The sequence below is a fragment of the Muntiacus reevesi genome, chromosome 4 (genome assembly GCF_963930625.1).
Source record: "Muntiacus reevesi chromosome 4, mMunRee1.1, whole genome shotgun sequence".
Classification (NCBI taxonomy): domain Eukaryota; kingdom Metazoa; phylum Chordata; class Mammalia; order Artiodactyla; family Cervidae; genus Muntiacus; species Muntiacus reevesi.
The window spans coordinates 112110116-112127249 of NC_089252.1; the positions used below are offsets into that span (position 1 = coordinate 112110116).

At 55.4% G+C, this 17134-nt stretch overlaps 1 protein-coding gene across 4 annotated transcripts in view; it reads left to right on the forward strand.

Annotated features, from left to right (window-relative positions):
• Nucleotides 1-17134, forward strand: part of ZDHHC3 (zinc finger DHHC-type palmitoyltransferase 3) — a 60709-nt gene that overhangs the window by 27728 nt on the left and 15847 nt on the right. For 3 of the 4 annotated variants that reach the window (XM_065933885.1, XM_065933884.1, XM_065933886.1), the window contains exons 3-6: nucleotides 4509-4633; nucleotides 12137-12233; nucleotides 12813-12894; nucleotides 16067-16197. In XM_065933885.1, coding sequence (XP_065789957.1) covers nucleotides 4509-4633; nucleotides 12137-12233; nucleotides 12813-12894; nucleotides 16067-16197 — 435 coding nt within the window. Of the gene's footprint in view, nucleotides 1-4508; nucleotides 4634-12136; nucleotides 12234-12812; nucleotides 12895-13004; nucleotides 13101-16066; nucleotides 16198-17134 lie in introns of all 4 variants that reach the window. The other variant, XM_065933887.1, reaches the window with a different exon arrangement.

The window sequence follows — 17134 nt, forward strand, 5'->3', positions numbered from 1 at the left end:
GAGCCTGGTGGGCTGTAGTCCACGGGGCCGCAGAGTCGGACACGACTGAGCGACTAACACACAAGCCGGAGGCAGGGATGAGCCTGAGAGACGAGAGGGGGGTGCTGATTTGGGCCCCTGAGGGCACAAGAGGAAGGCTTAGAGAGCACAGAGCTTTGGGGTCATCCAGGCCCTGGGACTCCCAGGGGAGGGAGATGACATTGAAGGGGTGGTTCAGGGCTGGGTCTCAGTGCCCTTACCTGGGCGCTGCCCAGGAGCTTGGACTCTGTACCCCGTGAGGGCTCTGGGGAGCCAGGGAAGGCTTTTTTTAGGCAACGGGAAGAACATGATCAGATTCATGTTTTAGAAAGTTGACTCTGGAAATCAGTTAGGGGGAGGCATAGAGGTGAGACTGCTGGATGCAAGGGAGAGCCTGGAGGCAGGCAGACCTGGGGACTCTTGTATCTGGGACTCTTGTATCTGGTGATGGGGCTCAGCTAAGGCCGTGAGCATGGCGTGGAGGGGAGGATATTGGAGTCAGGGTGTAGTACGGGGCCACGTTAACTTGGTGGAGTGGGTGGAAGTTTGGGGCGGAGGGTTAGAAGAGTTGAGGAGGACTAGTGGGCTTAGAAGCCCCCAGTGACCAGGCAGATGGGTGTCCCATGGGCCAGGAAGGGGAGAATGGGAAAGAGAGTTTGGGGAGGAAGTGGTGGGGTCAGTTCTAGCAAGCTGAATTGGGAGGAGGGGAAGGGGTTGGATTATTTTGTCTGAATGCTTTTGAACAACCAGGTAAAAGCACATTCAGCTGCAAAAGAGGTCCGAGTTGGAGCTGGTGGCCGGAGCTGGTGGCCGGGAAGGTTGTCTGGGGAGTGCAGGATGAATGGGGATGAGGGCAGCTGGCTGAGCGCGAGGAACACCCAGGTCCAGAGGGTGGAGACCCCGAGGGCATGGAGCAGCCACAGGAGAGTGACGGGGAGGGTCTGGTAAGAGAGGGCGGAGGACTGACGTTTGGACTTGGCCACAGGGGGTTGCTCGTTGACCTGGTGAGAGTGGTTCCCTATTACAGAGGCAATAGGGGCCAGAGAGCGTGAAACAGTCAGAGGTGAGCAGAGCGCAGTGCACACAACCCCGGAGAAGCTTAGCTGTGACGGGGAGAGCATGGAGTCTGCTCCAAGAGCTCGAAGAAGGGAAAGCTCCGAGGTAGACGGATGAGCCCCTCGGGGTCCAGGGATGGGGGTGGAGAGAGGAGGAGTCTGGAGGGGGTTACTTCAGCAGCCTTAGTTTCCTCTGACATGGAAAGGGAAGTGAGTAGGGATCGAGGAAGGTACTGGAAGTTTGGGCTAGCCACTGAAGGGAATGGATGATGGAGTATCATGCCTCATGCCCCCAGATTCAAATGGATTCCACTGCAGGATGAAATCTGTTTTAGACGCTTATGAGCATTTTTTATGGGTGTATAGATTTTTAAAAAAGTGTTTGTAGGTTACTATGTGAGCTTCCTACAGTGCGGGAGACCCGGGTTCGATCCCTGGGTGGGGAAGATCCTGTGGAGAAGGAAATGGCAACCCACTCCAGTACGCTTGCCTGGAAAATCCCATGGGAGAAGCCTGGTCCATGGGGTCGCAAAGAGTTGGACACGACTGAGCAACTTTACTTACTTACATGTGAGCTTCCCAGGTGGCGCTAGTGGTAAAGTACCCGCCTGCCAATGTAGGAGCCGTAAGAGACACAGGTTTGATTCCTGGGTCAGAAGATCCCCTGGAGGAGGTCAGAGCAACCCACTCCAGTATTCTTGCCTATGAAATCCCATGAAACAGAGGAACCTGGTGGGCTACCATCCATGGGGTGGCAAAGAGTCGGACACGACCGAAGCGACTTAGCCTGCAGAGCTTATTATGTACAAGTAGAAAAGACTGGAAGACCATACTCCAAAATCTCAATAGTCCTAATCTTTGGATGATAGAATCAGAGGGGTGGGTTTTCCCCGTTTTCATTTTCTCCTCTCTCTGCATATTTAAAAGTCATGAACAAGTATTGCTTTGGAAATGAAAAGACGAGTAAGTTTTGCTCTGCTGAGGTGCAGTGACGTGGAAGCTTTGAGCCATCCCTGTGAGATGTAAGTGGCGGGTGGACGAACAGGGTGTTTCTTTTAGTGCACGTATGACAACCGTGGCAGAAATGTCTCAGCGGGCCTTCCAACTCCACGGAACAAACTTCCTTACCATGAACTAGTACGTTCTGAAATCTGTGGACATGAGCCCAGAAGAGCCTGTTTGTTTGTTTTTCAAAGAAGGACAGAGAAAGGGAGCAAGGGAGTGGTCCAGCTCATCTCTAGCTCTGCGAGGGAGGCTTCCTGGGTGGGTGGGGTCTCGCCTGGATGGGAGTGTGCCTTCAAGGAGATGAGTGCAGAGGCAGTTCCATGGAGGGGAAACCTTTGGAAAAAGGCTGTGCTCTTGAATCGATGTTTCTCTGGCTGGGGCCTGGAATAGCAGGCGGTAACGAGAAGACCAAAAGACAGCTCCAGGTGCCCTTGGTGGTGTAAAGCTCTTGTAGCCTTTATGGGGGGAGAGGCGTCTTCTGAGGTTTACAGCAAATTCTGGTGGCAGGGACCTTAAACGCTGGACCTGGGTGGGGAGGTGAAAAAGTGACTTTCATTTAGGAAAACAGCCCCATTGCCTCATCTCCTTGGGGAGACGATGTGCTTTTCCCTTGTACACGTGACAACAGTGACTTCCAGATGTGATTCTTTGGCTTCAGGATCCATGAAAGGTCACGTGATTGCCCAAACTCAGTTGCTTTTTTACATTAAAGAGAATTTAAAATACAGTCCTCTCGAGTTCCCTGCAATCCTTCTTCCTGGGTCAGCGCCCTTCCCAGGCCCCTTTCAAAGTCCATCAGGGTGGTCTGGGCCCTGGTTTGCCTCTGAAGACTTCCAGACCCTGACGCTCCACTGGTGCCTTAAGGGGGACCCTCAGCTGTCTCAGGATGAGACACCTCATAGCATCTCGGTTACAAAATTCAGGAAAGTTGCTCATACTCCTGCTTTGGATAGCTCCTTCCTGAGTATCTATTTTTCCTGGTTTTTCAAATGAGTTTTTTTCCTTATTGTAGAAGCCACATGTTCATATTAGAATATTTAAGAAATATAGTTAAAAGTTAATTAAAAATTACTGTGATTTTGCTACATGAAATAACCATTAATACTTGGCACACACTTGTGTTTCTATATTTGTGTATGTGTGATCTTTGCCAAAATGGGCCTGTAGTCTGCATATTGTTTGAGAATCTACTTTTCCCTGTAACAGTCTATCATAGATGTTTCCTGTCTCAATAACTGTGTACTTTTATGGCATATTTGATGTCAACTGCTGGTCGCTCATTCATGTCCAACTCTGCGACCCCACGGACTGTAGCCCACCAGGCTCCTCTGCCCATGGAATTCTCCAGGCAAGAATAATGGAGTGGGTTGCCATTTCTTTCTCCAGGGGCTGTTCCCAACCCAGGGACTGAACCTGGGTCTCCTGAATTGCAGGTGGATTCTTTTACTGTCTGACCGGAGTCCACCCAACTATGTCCTAAATGACATTGTATGTACCAAGTAGTCCTTGCCTGCCAAAGTTTGTTTGCTTTTAACATTTCTCTGACGGGCTCTTCTGGCATTTTGAAGACCAAATTTTTTTTTTTTTTTTGACTTCCCTTTTGAACTTTTAGAAAAAATTAAAATGAAATACTTGAGACAGTCAAAAGGGTATCAAGGATAATATGATGACCACTCGTGTGTTTACCTCCCAGCTTTGTAAATTAAAAAAAAAAAAATTACAAAGGCAGGTTAGCCTCTTTATATGTCCCAGCCTCACCCCCACTTCATTCCACTCCCAGCCTCCCCACCACCACATCATTTTCCTGGGCCACGTCTGGTTTTCAGCTTCTTGGTGTGAAGAGCACATTGAATATTTGAGGGCAGTGGCTCCCAGTTGCTTGTGGATTCATAAGAACTAAACACAGATTACCAATCCATGACAACAGTCCTGAAAAGGAAGAAAATAACACTTGATTCCATGTTAAACAGAACCCAGTAACATTCAGAGCTGTGCATTTTGACCTGGGTGAACTGGACTGTTTGATGTGATAATCCCCAGTGAACATTCGCAAGAACTGAAGCAGTCCCTGGGAAATCTAATGTAGACCAAAATAGTAGTTGATGAGTCACATCCTCAGTGAAATACTTACTGATACATAGGAGAGGATGCATTCAGTGAGAACCGTTTTAGTAAAATGGCAATAGAAGGTCATCAGGAACAATGTAACTGTCCAGTGTGGACAATTATTCACTTTTCCTAGGTTGATTTTCCCAAGGTAAATTCTCATCGTTGGTGTTGGCATAACTCTGAACGGAATCCACACGTTGTTGGCGTGAAGATGCCCTGTTCCCCATGTGTGGGACTGCTTCTTTCGAATGACGGCCACCTCCGCGGTACGTCACAACCTAGGAGCCCCTCGCCTGACCCTGACGTCTCTCTTCCTTACAGGGGGCAGTCCCCAAAGGAAATGCCACTAAAGAGTTCATCGAGAGTTTACAGCTGAAGCCCGGGCAGGTGGTGTACAAATGTCCCAAGTGCTGCAGCATCAAGCCTGACCGAGCCCACCACTGCAGGTACGCCGTGCCCGCCCGGGCCCCCTCCTCGGCCCTGCCCCCCACGGGCGCCCTCACACTCCCCACACCGTCGCCCTCCTCAGCCCTGCCCCCCACCATCGCCCTCACACTCCCCCCACCGTTGCCCTCACACTCCCCCAACGGGCACCCTCCACACTTGCCCTCCACACTCCCCCCCCATCGCCCTCCTCAGCCCTGCCCCCCACAGGCGCCCTCACACTCCCCACACCGTCGCCCTCACACTCCCCCCTCCCCCCATCGTCGCCCTCACACTCCCCCCACCGTCGCCCTCACACTCCCCCCTCACCCCATCGTCGCCCTCACACTCCCCCCACCGTCGCCCTCATACTCCCCCCACCGTCACCCTCACACTCCCCTCACCGTCGCCCTCCACACTCCCCCCACTGTCGCCCTCACACCTCACACTCCCCCATCGCCGTCCTCAGCTGTGCCCCCCACCATCGCCCTCCTCAGCCGTGCTCCCCACCATCGCCCTCCTCAGCCCTGCCCTCCACCGTCGCCCTCACACTCCCCCCACCGTCGCCCTCACACTCCCCCCACCGTCGCCCTCCACACTCCCCCCACTGTCGCCCTCACACCTCACACTCCCCCCACCATCGCCCTCCTCAGCCCTGCCCCCCACCATCGCCCTCAGACTCCCCCACCGTCGCCCTCACACTCCCCCACCGTCGCCCTCACACTCCCCCACCGTCGCCCTCACACGCCCCCACCGTCGCCCTCACACGCCCCCCCACCGTCGCCCTCACACTCTCCCCCACCGTCGCCCTCACACTCCCCACACCGTCCCCCTCACACTCCCCTCACCGTCGCCCTCACACTCCCCCCACCGTCCTCCTCACACTCCCCCCACCGTCGCCCTCACACGCCCCACACCGTCGCCCTCACACGCCCCCCCACCGTCGCCCTCACACTCCCCCCACCGTCGCCCTCACACTCCCCCCACCGTCGCCCTCACACGCCCCCACCGTAGCCCTCACACTCTCCCGCACCGTCGCCCTCACACTCCCCCCTCCCCCCACCGTCGCCCTCACACTCCCCCCTCCCCCCATCGTCGCCCTCACACTCCCCCCACCGTCGCCTTCACACGCCCCACACCGTCGCCCTCATACTCCCCCCACCGTCGCCCTCACACTCTCCCGCACCGTCGCCCTCCACACTCCCCCCACCGTCGCCCTCACACTCCCCCCTCCCCCCACCATCACCCTCACACTCCCCCCACCGTCGCCTTCACACGCCCCACACCGTCGCCCTCATACTCCCCCCACCGTCGCCCTCACACTCTCCCGCACCGTCGCCCTCCACACTCCCCCCACCGTCGCCCTCACACTCTCCCGCACCGTCGCCCTCCACACTCCCCCCACCGTCGCCCTCACACTCCCCCCTCCCCCCATCATCGCCCTCACACTCCCCCCACCGTCGCCCTCACACTCCCCCTACCGTTGCCCTCATACTCTCCCACACCGTCGCCCTCACACTCCCCCCTCCCCCCACCGTCGCCCTCATACTCCCCCCCCCCCATCGTCGCCCTCACACTCCCCCCACCATCGCCCTCATACTCTCCCGCACCGTCGCCCTCACACACACACGCCTCTACGGGCGCCCCCCACCCCCCCAAGGGCTTCAGAAGGTGCCCTGCTCTGGGCTGGGCACGGAGTGACCACTGCGACTCTCCCTCCCGCCTGCAGGCGGGCAGGGGTGGGAAAGGTGCTGGGTTTGGGCCCAGCACACCTGTATCGCGGGAGCTGGCTCTGCCACGCGCTGGAGGGCCCCACCCAGGCCCTCACCTGTCTCCGCTCTGTGTCCACGTCTGAAACTGAGAGGATTCCTGCCCTTCCTACCTCACAGCTTCATTACTGTATGAAGGGTGCTCGAGGGAAAGCTTTAGAAAGTCATTCTGGGCATGTCTAGTACCTGACATCTCTGAGGGCAGGTCCAGTTTCACAGAAATTGGAGATGTCACCTGCTTTCTTCCTGGCATTGAGGGTGGTGGAAGCACGTGGGAGTCCTCAGGGTGGGCAGGTCATGCTACCGTGGATGGCCACAGGGAAACAAAGGGGTTATCCTTGAAGGAAAAGAAAGGCTTTTCTTATAGACAAAACTTGTAGAGGTCTGACTGTTGTAGAATTCAGCCAAAAAAGGTGATTTTTCCCTTTTGATTTTCAGATTTCTTTGTTCTTTTGAGTCTTCTATGCCAAGAAAACCACAAAAACTTGTAGCTAGATATTGTGCTTCATCATGACAAGAGAACTTTAATGCTAAATTACAGAAATACAAGCATGTCACTTGCTCCATTTTTCACACGAGTGTGGGGGGGGTTGGGGAGGGGCTGCATAGGAATGAACCTCCTCCCAGTGTCAGGAGGTATTGTCAGCCGGACGCTGTGGAAGCAGCTGGGCTTTATGAGAGATCCGAGTGGTGAAAGGTGGCTTTTCTGCGTGGGCCGCGCTGCCCACCTCTTGGAGGAAGGCAGTCAGTCTCCACATCCAGGTGCCGTGGTTGGCTCCCAACACCTGCTGTGTCCTGGGCACCTCAGCCCACCCTATCTCATCATCATCGTTCCCGTGGTCACCCCTAGAGATACCTTCGCCATAGCACCGACTCTCCCTGGATGAGGAATTCAGGCTGTCTGTCTTTCTGTCTGTCTGAGAGAGCGAGCTGGAGCCCTCCCCAGCTCCTTGCCACATCTCAAGGGTAAGGGCCAAGGAGCCATGGGCAGAGGCCATGGGAATTGTCTTCTGTCTTCTGTCGCTGGGTCAGCTTGTTTCTGAGATCTGAGATCTGTTTCTGAGATCTTTGAACCTAATTCAAAGAGGAAGGCAACCATCTAACCTGCCCGCCTGAGGCTTAGGAGGCCAGCTGCCTTCACCTCCCGGCTGCCGTGATTCCTCGGGGCATCCTGGTGTGGTGGAACAATGCTCTGGTCAGCATTGGAAGGGCAGTGCTGTCCTGGTCACACCGGGGACCATCTCTCAGAGCCTCAGCTCTCTCCTTTTTAAAAAGGGTTGTTCCTCCTAGCTCGAGAGGATTCAGTATGAATATCTGTCTGTTAGTGGAGGAATGTATGAGCACTGAGGATGTGCTGGGTTTACACAGGCTGGACCAGAAATAGGGAAGGGCGAGCTTTGTAGAAAGCACTCAGGCGACCACAGTGGTCCTCTTCTTCCTCCCCACCGCCGGGCATTTCCTCACCGCCACCTCACCCCCTCCCTCTGCAGGATGATCCGAGGGAGGTGTTCTTGAGTGCTAGTAAACAAATCGGCCTGAGCCGAACAAGAGCCGCTGACTCAGATAAGCTCAAACTCAGAGAAACCCTAGTGACGATGCCTGTGCGTGGCCTGTTCCTGTCTCGGGAAATGTGTGCTGACAGCCACTCCTTGGTGGTGGCTCGTGGTGGCCCAGGCCATCCAAGGACGCACGGTCTCGGGTGAGCAGCGTCCCCAGCACACGAGACAGAGCTGGGTTTGTGGCTGGTGGAGCCGAGGGGCCTGTGGTCCTGCTGGAGAGAGTGGGCATCAGTCCTCTTGCTCAGGTGAAGGGGCCACTGTTTGTGCCAGGTCTCTGCTTCCTCTCCTCCCAGAAGAGTTTGTGGAATTTAAAACCTTCCCTGTGCCCTCAGCTCTGATGGGTACCCTGCATATTCCCTGACATTCACTTGTAGATCTTCCTCCCAGCCTGGTAGTCTGTGAGTAGGTCTTTCTTCCAGCCAGGCTGCTTCCTTCCTGACATCGAGGAACACAGAAACATGTGGAAGTCCTCGGGGTGGGCAGGTCATGCTGACGTGGATGGTCAGGGCGTTAGGCTTATGTGTTAGGTTCTTCTTGGACAGGAGATGGAGATGTCTGACCTCGGCGAAACCTCATATTCCCCCCCACCCCCCAACACACACGTGCACACGGCCACACACACAGTCTGAGACTACCGTGGGCTGCTTAGGCCCCCGCCAGCTTGTTTTGTCTTTCTCGTGCCCTGTTTGAGCACTTGTTGTTGTTGTTTACTCACCCAGTTGTGTCCGACTCTTTTCTACCCTGTGGATTGTAGCCCACCAGGCTCCTCTGTCCAGGGAATCCTCTAGGCAAGAATACTGGAGTGGGTAGCCATGCCCTTCTCCAGGGGATCTTCCCGACCCAGGGATCGAACCCGGGTCTCCTGCTCGGCAGGCGTGTTGTTTACATCTGAGACACCAGGGAAGCCCATTTGGGCACAGCCTTGCCCCAAGTTGTTTCTGAGCTGGGACCAGGATGCTGGAGATGCCTTTTTTGCTTATAATTTTAATTACAGTGAATGAGGTGTGAGATGAAAGCCTATATGCAGAGCATGGTCCCCTCGGTACCTACCAGCTGTGTGCTTTTCTCCTTCTGTGCTGTGGGGTCCCTCCCTGAGGTGGTGGGACCTGTTTCCCCATCTGTAATGTCAGAGCCTTCACTCCGCTGACCCTTGAGAAGCTAACCCCAAGCTTGGCTCTGGGCTGTAGTGGTGGAGAGGAGACGGCCCTAACCCAGGAGCTTACCGCCCAGACAGGACAGATACAGCTTGATGGGTGCCGCTGTAGGGAGGGGGGGCAGAAGCCCTCAGCCCGCTTCTTGGAGCCTGAGGGCCAAGGAAGGGCCCTTGTGTCTCCCTGGAGAAGGAGGCACGAGCCCCAGGAAACCTGAATGCATGGGACCCAGTGAGCTTGTCGGGCGCTTCCAGGCTTTCCAGGGAAGCGCTTTGGGGATGGACACTGGTAGGGAACCCGGAGGAGGAGGGGAGAAGCCCCCTCCCTCATCTGAAACCCGAAGGGACCGGGGGGACCCTGAAGTCAGGAGCACCCAAAATAACCTCCAGGGAGGACCCTTGGTCTTTTCAGCGACTGCCATAGCGCGCTTAGGGTGTGCCTGTGCCCGCAGCGTCTCGCACAGGAGGCACTAAAGCTGGCGCAGGAGAGGAGCGGGGCGGTGGGTTTCACCAGGAGCTGAGCATGGAGAGAGGACCCTCTGGGAGCCCGTGAGGCCACTGTGTCAGGGGGAAGGGACGCCAGGGAGCCTCCTGCCCCTGGGGACTGGGCAGAAGGCTGGCTCTGGTGTAAGTTCCCCGTGGGGTGGCAGGGGCTATGGAAGGCCCATGTCTTTTCCTCCTCCCCCTGATGGCTGGTGTCCGAGATGAAGTAGCCAGGCAGGTGAGGGCAGTCTCCCCCGGGACCGGGAGCATCCTTCACCTGGCCCCCTGCAGACCTATCCCAGGCCTTGCCCCTGGCGCTCTCCCACCCCAGGTCCAGAGCCGCTCAGGCCGGGCGTTCATGAGCCGTGGGTCTGTCGGCCTCCAAAGAGAGCCTCCAAGCCTCCTGTGTGGATGGACCTCCCCGCCCACATGCACCACCACTCGACCTGGGAGCCCCGCTTCTGAACAAGTCTGTAAGCCAGAGGGGGAGGCAGCGTCTTGGCCTGTCCTGTCTCTGCAAATAGGAAAGAAACTCAGAGACCGGCACTCTAGACAGCGCCTGCAGCTCTCAGGTGGCCGTGTTCCTGCCTGCTCCCGGAAGGCCGAGCCGTGTTCTGATTTGACTGCCCAGAGAGGCTCACTCATTGTGAAACCCATCTTCCCAGATTCACACTTGGCCTCTCCACGGAGCCTGGGAGGGGAGAGCAAAGGACAGGTTCGCTTAACCTCGCTTAACAGCTCTCAGAGGATGCCAGGCGCTTTGGCACCTCTCTGCTGCTGAGCAAACACTGTCTTGGAGCACCCACCTTAAATCCCTTTTACAAAATAGTGTGAGTGGAAGAGAAGCTGCTCAAGAGCCTAGAGCAGGGAGGTGGTCACCCTCAGGAGTTCCCTTGATGGGGAGGGGTTTAAGAAACCCCAGAGCTGAGGAAGGACATGGAAGAGATGGTCTACAGGGCTGGTTCCACGGTGGGAATGTGTTGGATGAGGCCCAGGAAGCAGGGAGCTTTGCTGCCTGCTCGTCGGGACTTGCATGACTGTACCCTGGGAACAAGGAAAACCTACTCATTCATTCACTCGTGCACATTGGTAACACAGAGGGAGAGCGAGGTTGACCAGGTGGTGGTGCTCCTGGGACCTGGCTCTCTGTTTACTGCCCTCCATGGCCCTTTCATGCATCCTTTTCTTACCCTGCCTTTCTGGCTCCCAAGGAAACTGGCGCTGGGCCAGCACCTCTGAAATGTGCTCATTTCCCATAGGCCTGTGTTACCACGAACCTCTGAAGCTGTGGGAAGAACGAGGGTGGGGACCAGCATGACGCCCCCGCTGGTCTGAGCCAGTATCTCTTCTCACTTTCCCATATGCATCGTGTGGGGCGGAGGGGCCTGGCGGGGGAGGTCTGCCTTGCCAGCAGAGCTCATGCCGGGTTTAGGAAAGGCCACGCCTCCCCCGTTCAGAGTGGTCTGCGCTTCTTGACCTGTAGTGTGGGAACAGCTCTCCTGCAGCCCCTCCCCCCCCTCCAACCCCCCCCTCACCTTCAGTAAGAACCTGAGATAAAGTTGGTTATGGAAACTAGTGGAAATAAAAGCTGGTGTGAACTAAGGGCCTTTCAAAATATATATATAACAAGCTTGTATTTACAGTATTTCAAACTGTTTTGAACACGCAATGCCCCCAAGATAAATTGTCACGGAGCCTATTTTAATGAATTGAAAAAGAAATGGTTCTCGATGAGTCCATCTGTTGGCTCTTCCTGAACTTGAGCTTTGGGAATAGCTGCTTTCGAGCCCCTGTTTAAGCTTTGTGCTCTTGTTTCAGATTCTTACTTGTGTCGTCCAAAAGAGAATGGGGAGGGCATTTTTTTTTAAATCAAATATCATAGCTTCAAACAGCCCCAGACCAAAAACTATCCCAGCAACAAGTTAATAACTGTTTGCAAATAAGTGGGATTTCTGGTCAACACTTAAGCTCAGATGACTCTTCTGCTATTTTCAGCTAAGTGGATATTATCTTAAGAGCTGAAAGATCCTTAGAGGGGGACTTCCTGCAGCCCTGTGACTGACCATTCTTGACCCCACTCTGAACTCTTCAAGTGCTCACTTTCTCTCTCTCTCTGTCTCTATTTCGTCAGCCACACCCCGGGCAAGTTCAGGCCCACCCTTAGGTTTTTTGGCCTTTGGGGCAAATTAGGAGTAGCTCTATCCCATCTCATCCCGTCAGGTTTTTGAAACTGCTTCTTTTTTCTGTCCTCTCAGTAAACCAAAGTCTCGGCTCACTCTTCCCTCGGGAGAGCAGTGTCCGTCTCAGTCAAGTCAGTTCCAGCCTTTTTCTCTGTGAGACAAGAGAAGAGGCCTCGGCGGCCTCCGCCCGTCCCCCTGTCTGGAATGACTGTGACCTCAGGGGTCGCGTCCCTGCCTTCCAGGCCCTTCCAGCACACACACAGCGAAACACTGGGTGGCGCCCGAGCGCCGCTTGGGAGGAGTCGGGTGGAGTGGGTTCTGAGTCCCCTTGGTCCTCCCGCCTCCGTGGGGACCCCCCTCAAGGTCTACCTCGCGGCTCTTTCAGCGTCTGCAAGCGGTGCATTCGGAAAATGGACCACCACTGTCCCTGGGTCAATAACTGTGTCGGCGAGAACAACCAGAAGTACTTCGTCCTGTTTACAGTAAGTCCGCTCCGAATGCCGTCCCCACCCTGCGGGGAGCGCGTGCCGTTTGCCTTGCTGCTGGCAGGACGTGGCTGGCAGGTGCCTGGTCACGTAGACCTCTGCCTTTCTGCCAGAGCTCTCCTTGGTTCCACACGGCCCGCTCCCATGCCCTTCCCTCGAGCGTCTAGAAAACTGCCTCCAGATAATTAGCTCTAAGCAAAGGGCCGTGTTCTGGGCTCCCAGGCCTGGTGTCCAAGCTCAGTAGCCAAGAAGGTGGCCACGCTCCCTCAGCGGCAGGTAGGTGGAGGGCATTTAGCATCGAGGGCTGGAGGGACCACAGGCAGTCAGTGCCCTGTCCCCTCAAGGGCAGCGGGCCCAGAGCCCCCAGGACAGCCCAGGTCCCGCCTGCCCCCAGGGAACGGCCGCGCACCTCCGACCTGGGGGCGGGGGCCAGTGGTGGGGGCGGGGGGGAGTCACCCTCCCTGCTCAGCCCTCAGCCTGAGTGTTCCTGAGTGGGAGGCTGCAAGCACCCCATCCCAGGCGCCTGCAGAGCCAGAAGGTCCTCACAACAGCGTCTGCCCTGCTTTCCTGTTGCAGATGTACATAGCTCTCATTTCCTTGCACGCCCTCATCATGGTGGGATTCCACTTCCTGCACTGCTTTGAAGAAGACTGGACAAGTGAGTATGTGCCAGGGCTTCCCTCCATGCTTCAGGAGGGGCGTGTGACCGGAGCGGGGGTGGGCTCTTTGTCTCCGTCCTGGTGCCAGGGGCCAACCTCATTTTATTAGATCTCCTGCAAACCTATGGACTGACCAGGGAAGAAACAGCAGAGGCCCGAATATCTCTTCATGAAATAAAGCAGCCCCTTAAAGTCAGTTCCACAGGTAAAGTCGTGAGTCGGACAGACCCTCCAGCCTGAGCGGGCCCAGGGAAAAAATGCAAGCCCCAGCAGGGAAGCGCATCCCAGGAGCAGAACCGTGCCTTTAAGTGAGGAGCTTTAATTGAAGATCATTGCATCCCAACCTTGCAGAAATCCATTTTTTTAACTTTCAGGCTAGGACAAGGGTGGTTTTTGTTCATTTGGGTCTTTTTGTGTGCAGTGATTTTTTTAACTGCTTAATCACCCATGTTTGTTAAGATTGTAGACAAATTCTTCCTGCTTTTGAAGTATCTCGTTTAAAGATGCAGATGCTGAGGAAGGAACTCCAATCATAAGACTGCATAGATCTTGAGGGGAAAAATATAGATGCTGAACATATAATTAAAATTTGAAATTTTTTAAGAAGAATAAAAATGAGATATAAGAAAATAGTTTTTAATATGGTAGTCCCCACTTATCTGCAGGAGGTATGTTTCAATATGCTCTGTGGATGCCTGAAACCTCAGATAGTATGGAACACTACATATACAATGTTTTTCTTTTATACAGACATACCTATGATAGGGGCTTTCTGGGTAGCTCAGCTGGTTAAGAATCTGCCTGCAATGCAAGAGACCCCAATTCGATTCCTGGGTTGGGAAGTTCCCCTGGAGAAGGGATAGGCTACCCACTCCAGTATTCTTGGGTTTCCCTGGTGGCTCAGATGGTAAAGAATCTGCCTGTAATTCGGAGACCTGGATTTGATCCCTGGGTTGGGAGGATCTCCTGGAGGGGGGGCATGGCAACCGACTCCAGTATTCTTGCCTGGAGAATCCCCAGGAACAGAGAAGCCTGGTGGTGTATGGTCCATGGGGTCACAGAGAGTCGGACATGATTGAGGACTAAGTGCAGCACAGCATACCTATGATAAAGTTTAATTTATGAATCAGGCACAGTAAGAGAGTATCCGAATGGCCAGCATCACCACCCTTGCACTTTGGAGCTGTTACTAAATAGCATAAGAGTTACTCGAACATAGGCTCTCTGATACCGTGGCAGTCGACTTGGTCACCAGAATGATTGGTAGCATATGCAGCGTGAACATGCTGGACCAAGGGGTGGTTCCCATCTTATGTGGACAGAGCCAGGTGTGAGATTTCATCATGCTTCTCAGGAGAGTTTGTGCTTCAAAACTTCTTATTTCTGGAATTTTCCAGTTAATATTTTTGCACCAAGGCTGACTGCAGGTAACTGAAATTGCAGAAAGCAAAACCACAGATGAGGGAGAGCCTGCTGTAGTTGCTGGAGGAATGAAGCGAGGCTGCCTGCCAGGCTCCTTCTTTCACACACAGTCTGTGAGACAAACACCTCGAGCAGAAACATCGTATTTCCACCCTTTTACCATTAATTGGTCCCCTTCTTCATTTCATCGTTTTTTATGAGTTTTCCTCTTCCTGCATGTACTGACTTCTTAGGTATCTTTAGTTCCTGACCAGATATTAAGAGATTTTTCTAGCCTCTGTTCCTAGCGTGCATCTGCCCCCTTCTGTCTCTCCGGTCCACCTGGCTTGACCTCTCCTAGGGGAAGAAAACCCTATAGGTACTGGTCACCTCAGGCTGCTGCAACAGGATGCCATAGACTGGGAGGCTTAAGCATTTATTACTCATGGTTCAGGAGTCTGGAAAGTCCAAGATCAAGGTACCAGTCAGTTCCATCCCTTGCGAGGACCCTTTTCCCAGCTTGCAAATGGCCCTCTCCTCCTGTGTCCCCACCCGGCAGAGAGAGAGAAAAGCAGGCTCTCTGGTGTTTCTTCATAAGAGGTCCTGAGGGTGGGGCCCTCGCGGTAGAGTCCGTGCCCTTGAGAAGAGACGTGTGCAGTGCTGAGAGTACTGAGGGCCGCTGGTGGGGCTTTGGAGTTGGCTGGGACCGTCGTTTCAGTCTTCCCACTTAGTGCACAGGAGACTGTCGAGCAGGGCCTTATCTCAGCCTTGTAACAAGCCTGCAGGGTAGGAGAGATACTCCCCTCTTTGCAGATGACAAAAGCCAGTGCTCACAGAGGTGGAGCAAGTTACCCTGTCACATGGCTCAGAAGAGGGGCTGTGATTCAGGCCTTAGTCCAGAGCGGGCTTTTCCTACCCTGTCTGGAAGACTCCACCACTCAGGGTCTTACCTGCATGCTCTGGATTGTCTGTGAGCAATCGACATGGAGTGGATTTCCTCCATTAGTGGATTTCCTGATGGAGGCAGCTTGAGGCCCCCAGTTGCTCTGGTCTCAGAGCAGGGGAGGTACCAGAGAGTCCCCAGAGTACAGGCTGTCTGTGCCCTTAATACCATCTCTGCTCAGCCCAGGACCAATGGGGCATCCAGCTCATGTTAAGAGGAATCCCCCAGGATGAGGGCATCTTGAGCTGATGTTCAGACAAGGGTAAGGAGGCAATTCCGCCTTCCCTCAATCTGCTTCCCGCCTCCCCAGACACCACTTGCAGTTCCACGGCCAACCCATGAGAAGGTTGCTCGCAGATGTGCCAAGATGGTGGCCAGGCCACCGCTCCAGGACAGCTGTAGGGGGTCAGGAAGCACGGCATCCTTGTCTGAGAGCAGTGCCCACTTGCTCATACTGGACCGAGGCAGAGCGGGGCAGAATTCCCCTCGCGAATCCTCAACCGTCCCACAGTACAGAAAGGAAAACTAAAGCTCAGAACGCCCCAACCTCTCGCCCAGATTCTTTTGTCATCAGGCATCGCTTCAAGGCTGATGGCAAACACCAAGTCCCTGCCCTCCTGGAGCCTGGGGGTGGAGCGGGCAGGGCAGACATCAGACAAGGGCAGAAGGAAACAGGCGACTCCCGACGCACGGGCTGTGATGGCGTATTAGTGCAAGCTCATGGTGTCGGGGGCTGGTGCGGGGCCCTGGAGGCCAGCAAGGAGCCCGGTTCTGCGGGGCTGGAGGCAGAGTGGAGCCCCGAGCCTGACGTGTCCCCTCTCTCTCAGAGTGCAGCTCCTTCTCGCCGCCCACCACGGTGATCCTCCTCATCCTGCTCTGCTTTGAGGGCCTGCTCTTCCTCATCTTCACGTCCGTCATGTTCGGGACCCAGGTGCACTCCATCTGCACAGACGAGACGGTGAGCACAGGGGAAGCCTGCCGCCACTCCCTCCACGGCTGGGATGGGGGACGGGGGCTGCCTGCAGGCCAGACCTGGGAGCCCAGTGGCCAGGCCCCATTCCTCCACTTGCAGTGGCCCGCGGTCTTCTTCCTCCCTGCCTGGGACTGGCACTCAGGTCACACAGGCATGGGGCCCAGCGGCCTCTCTGTTACGAGCCCTCCCAGCCTCCCATGATGGTCTGTCTTGTCCCGGCTCTGTGTCACTCTACGAGGCACTGGGGTGTCCTTCCTGTCTAGCGGCCACGGGCCTGGAGACGGGTGATGGGCAAAGGGTGCCCTGACCCGCATGGCACAGGCAGGGTCAGCTTCCCAGTGAAAGCGTCTTTACGACCCGATCCTGAGAGTGGCGTCAGGAGACAGCACAGCAGGGGCCCCCGGAGCAGTGGGCACAAGGCCGGTTCTGGTCCTCGTCCGCGGCCTTCCACCTGCCCCCCTTCTACCCTGTTCACGGCTCCTTCTCTGGGAGCTTTGAAACTGCTGGAGCCCACACCCCTGGTGCCGCTGCCGCCACCTCTAAGCCTTCCTAAGGTGTCCAGAAGCCTCCTGGTGGCCAGTCCATGGCTGTGGTGTGGGCACTTCTTCCCTCTTTGGCTTTGGGGTCTGGGTGAGGGGCCCCAGGCAGAAGGGGCAGCCCTGAGCTCTGGGGGGAGGTCGTGAGTCTGTCCTCAACAGTCACCTCGGGGTCTTCGGGGGGACATTGGCTGCTTGGGTAGGCAGCCTTAGCTGGAGGCTCATAGGAAGACTCAGCCCTAACTGCTGCTGCAGCCCCACCCAAGGGTGTGGAGACTCAGTGGGCGGAGGAGGACGGTATGCTGGCTGCCAAGTCACCAGCATTGGGATTTAGGGCAGTGCCCGGTGGTTTAGGAGGTTGCGTGCCTCTCAGCACCTTTTTTTCT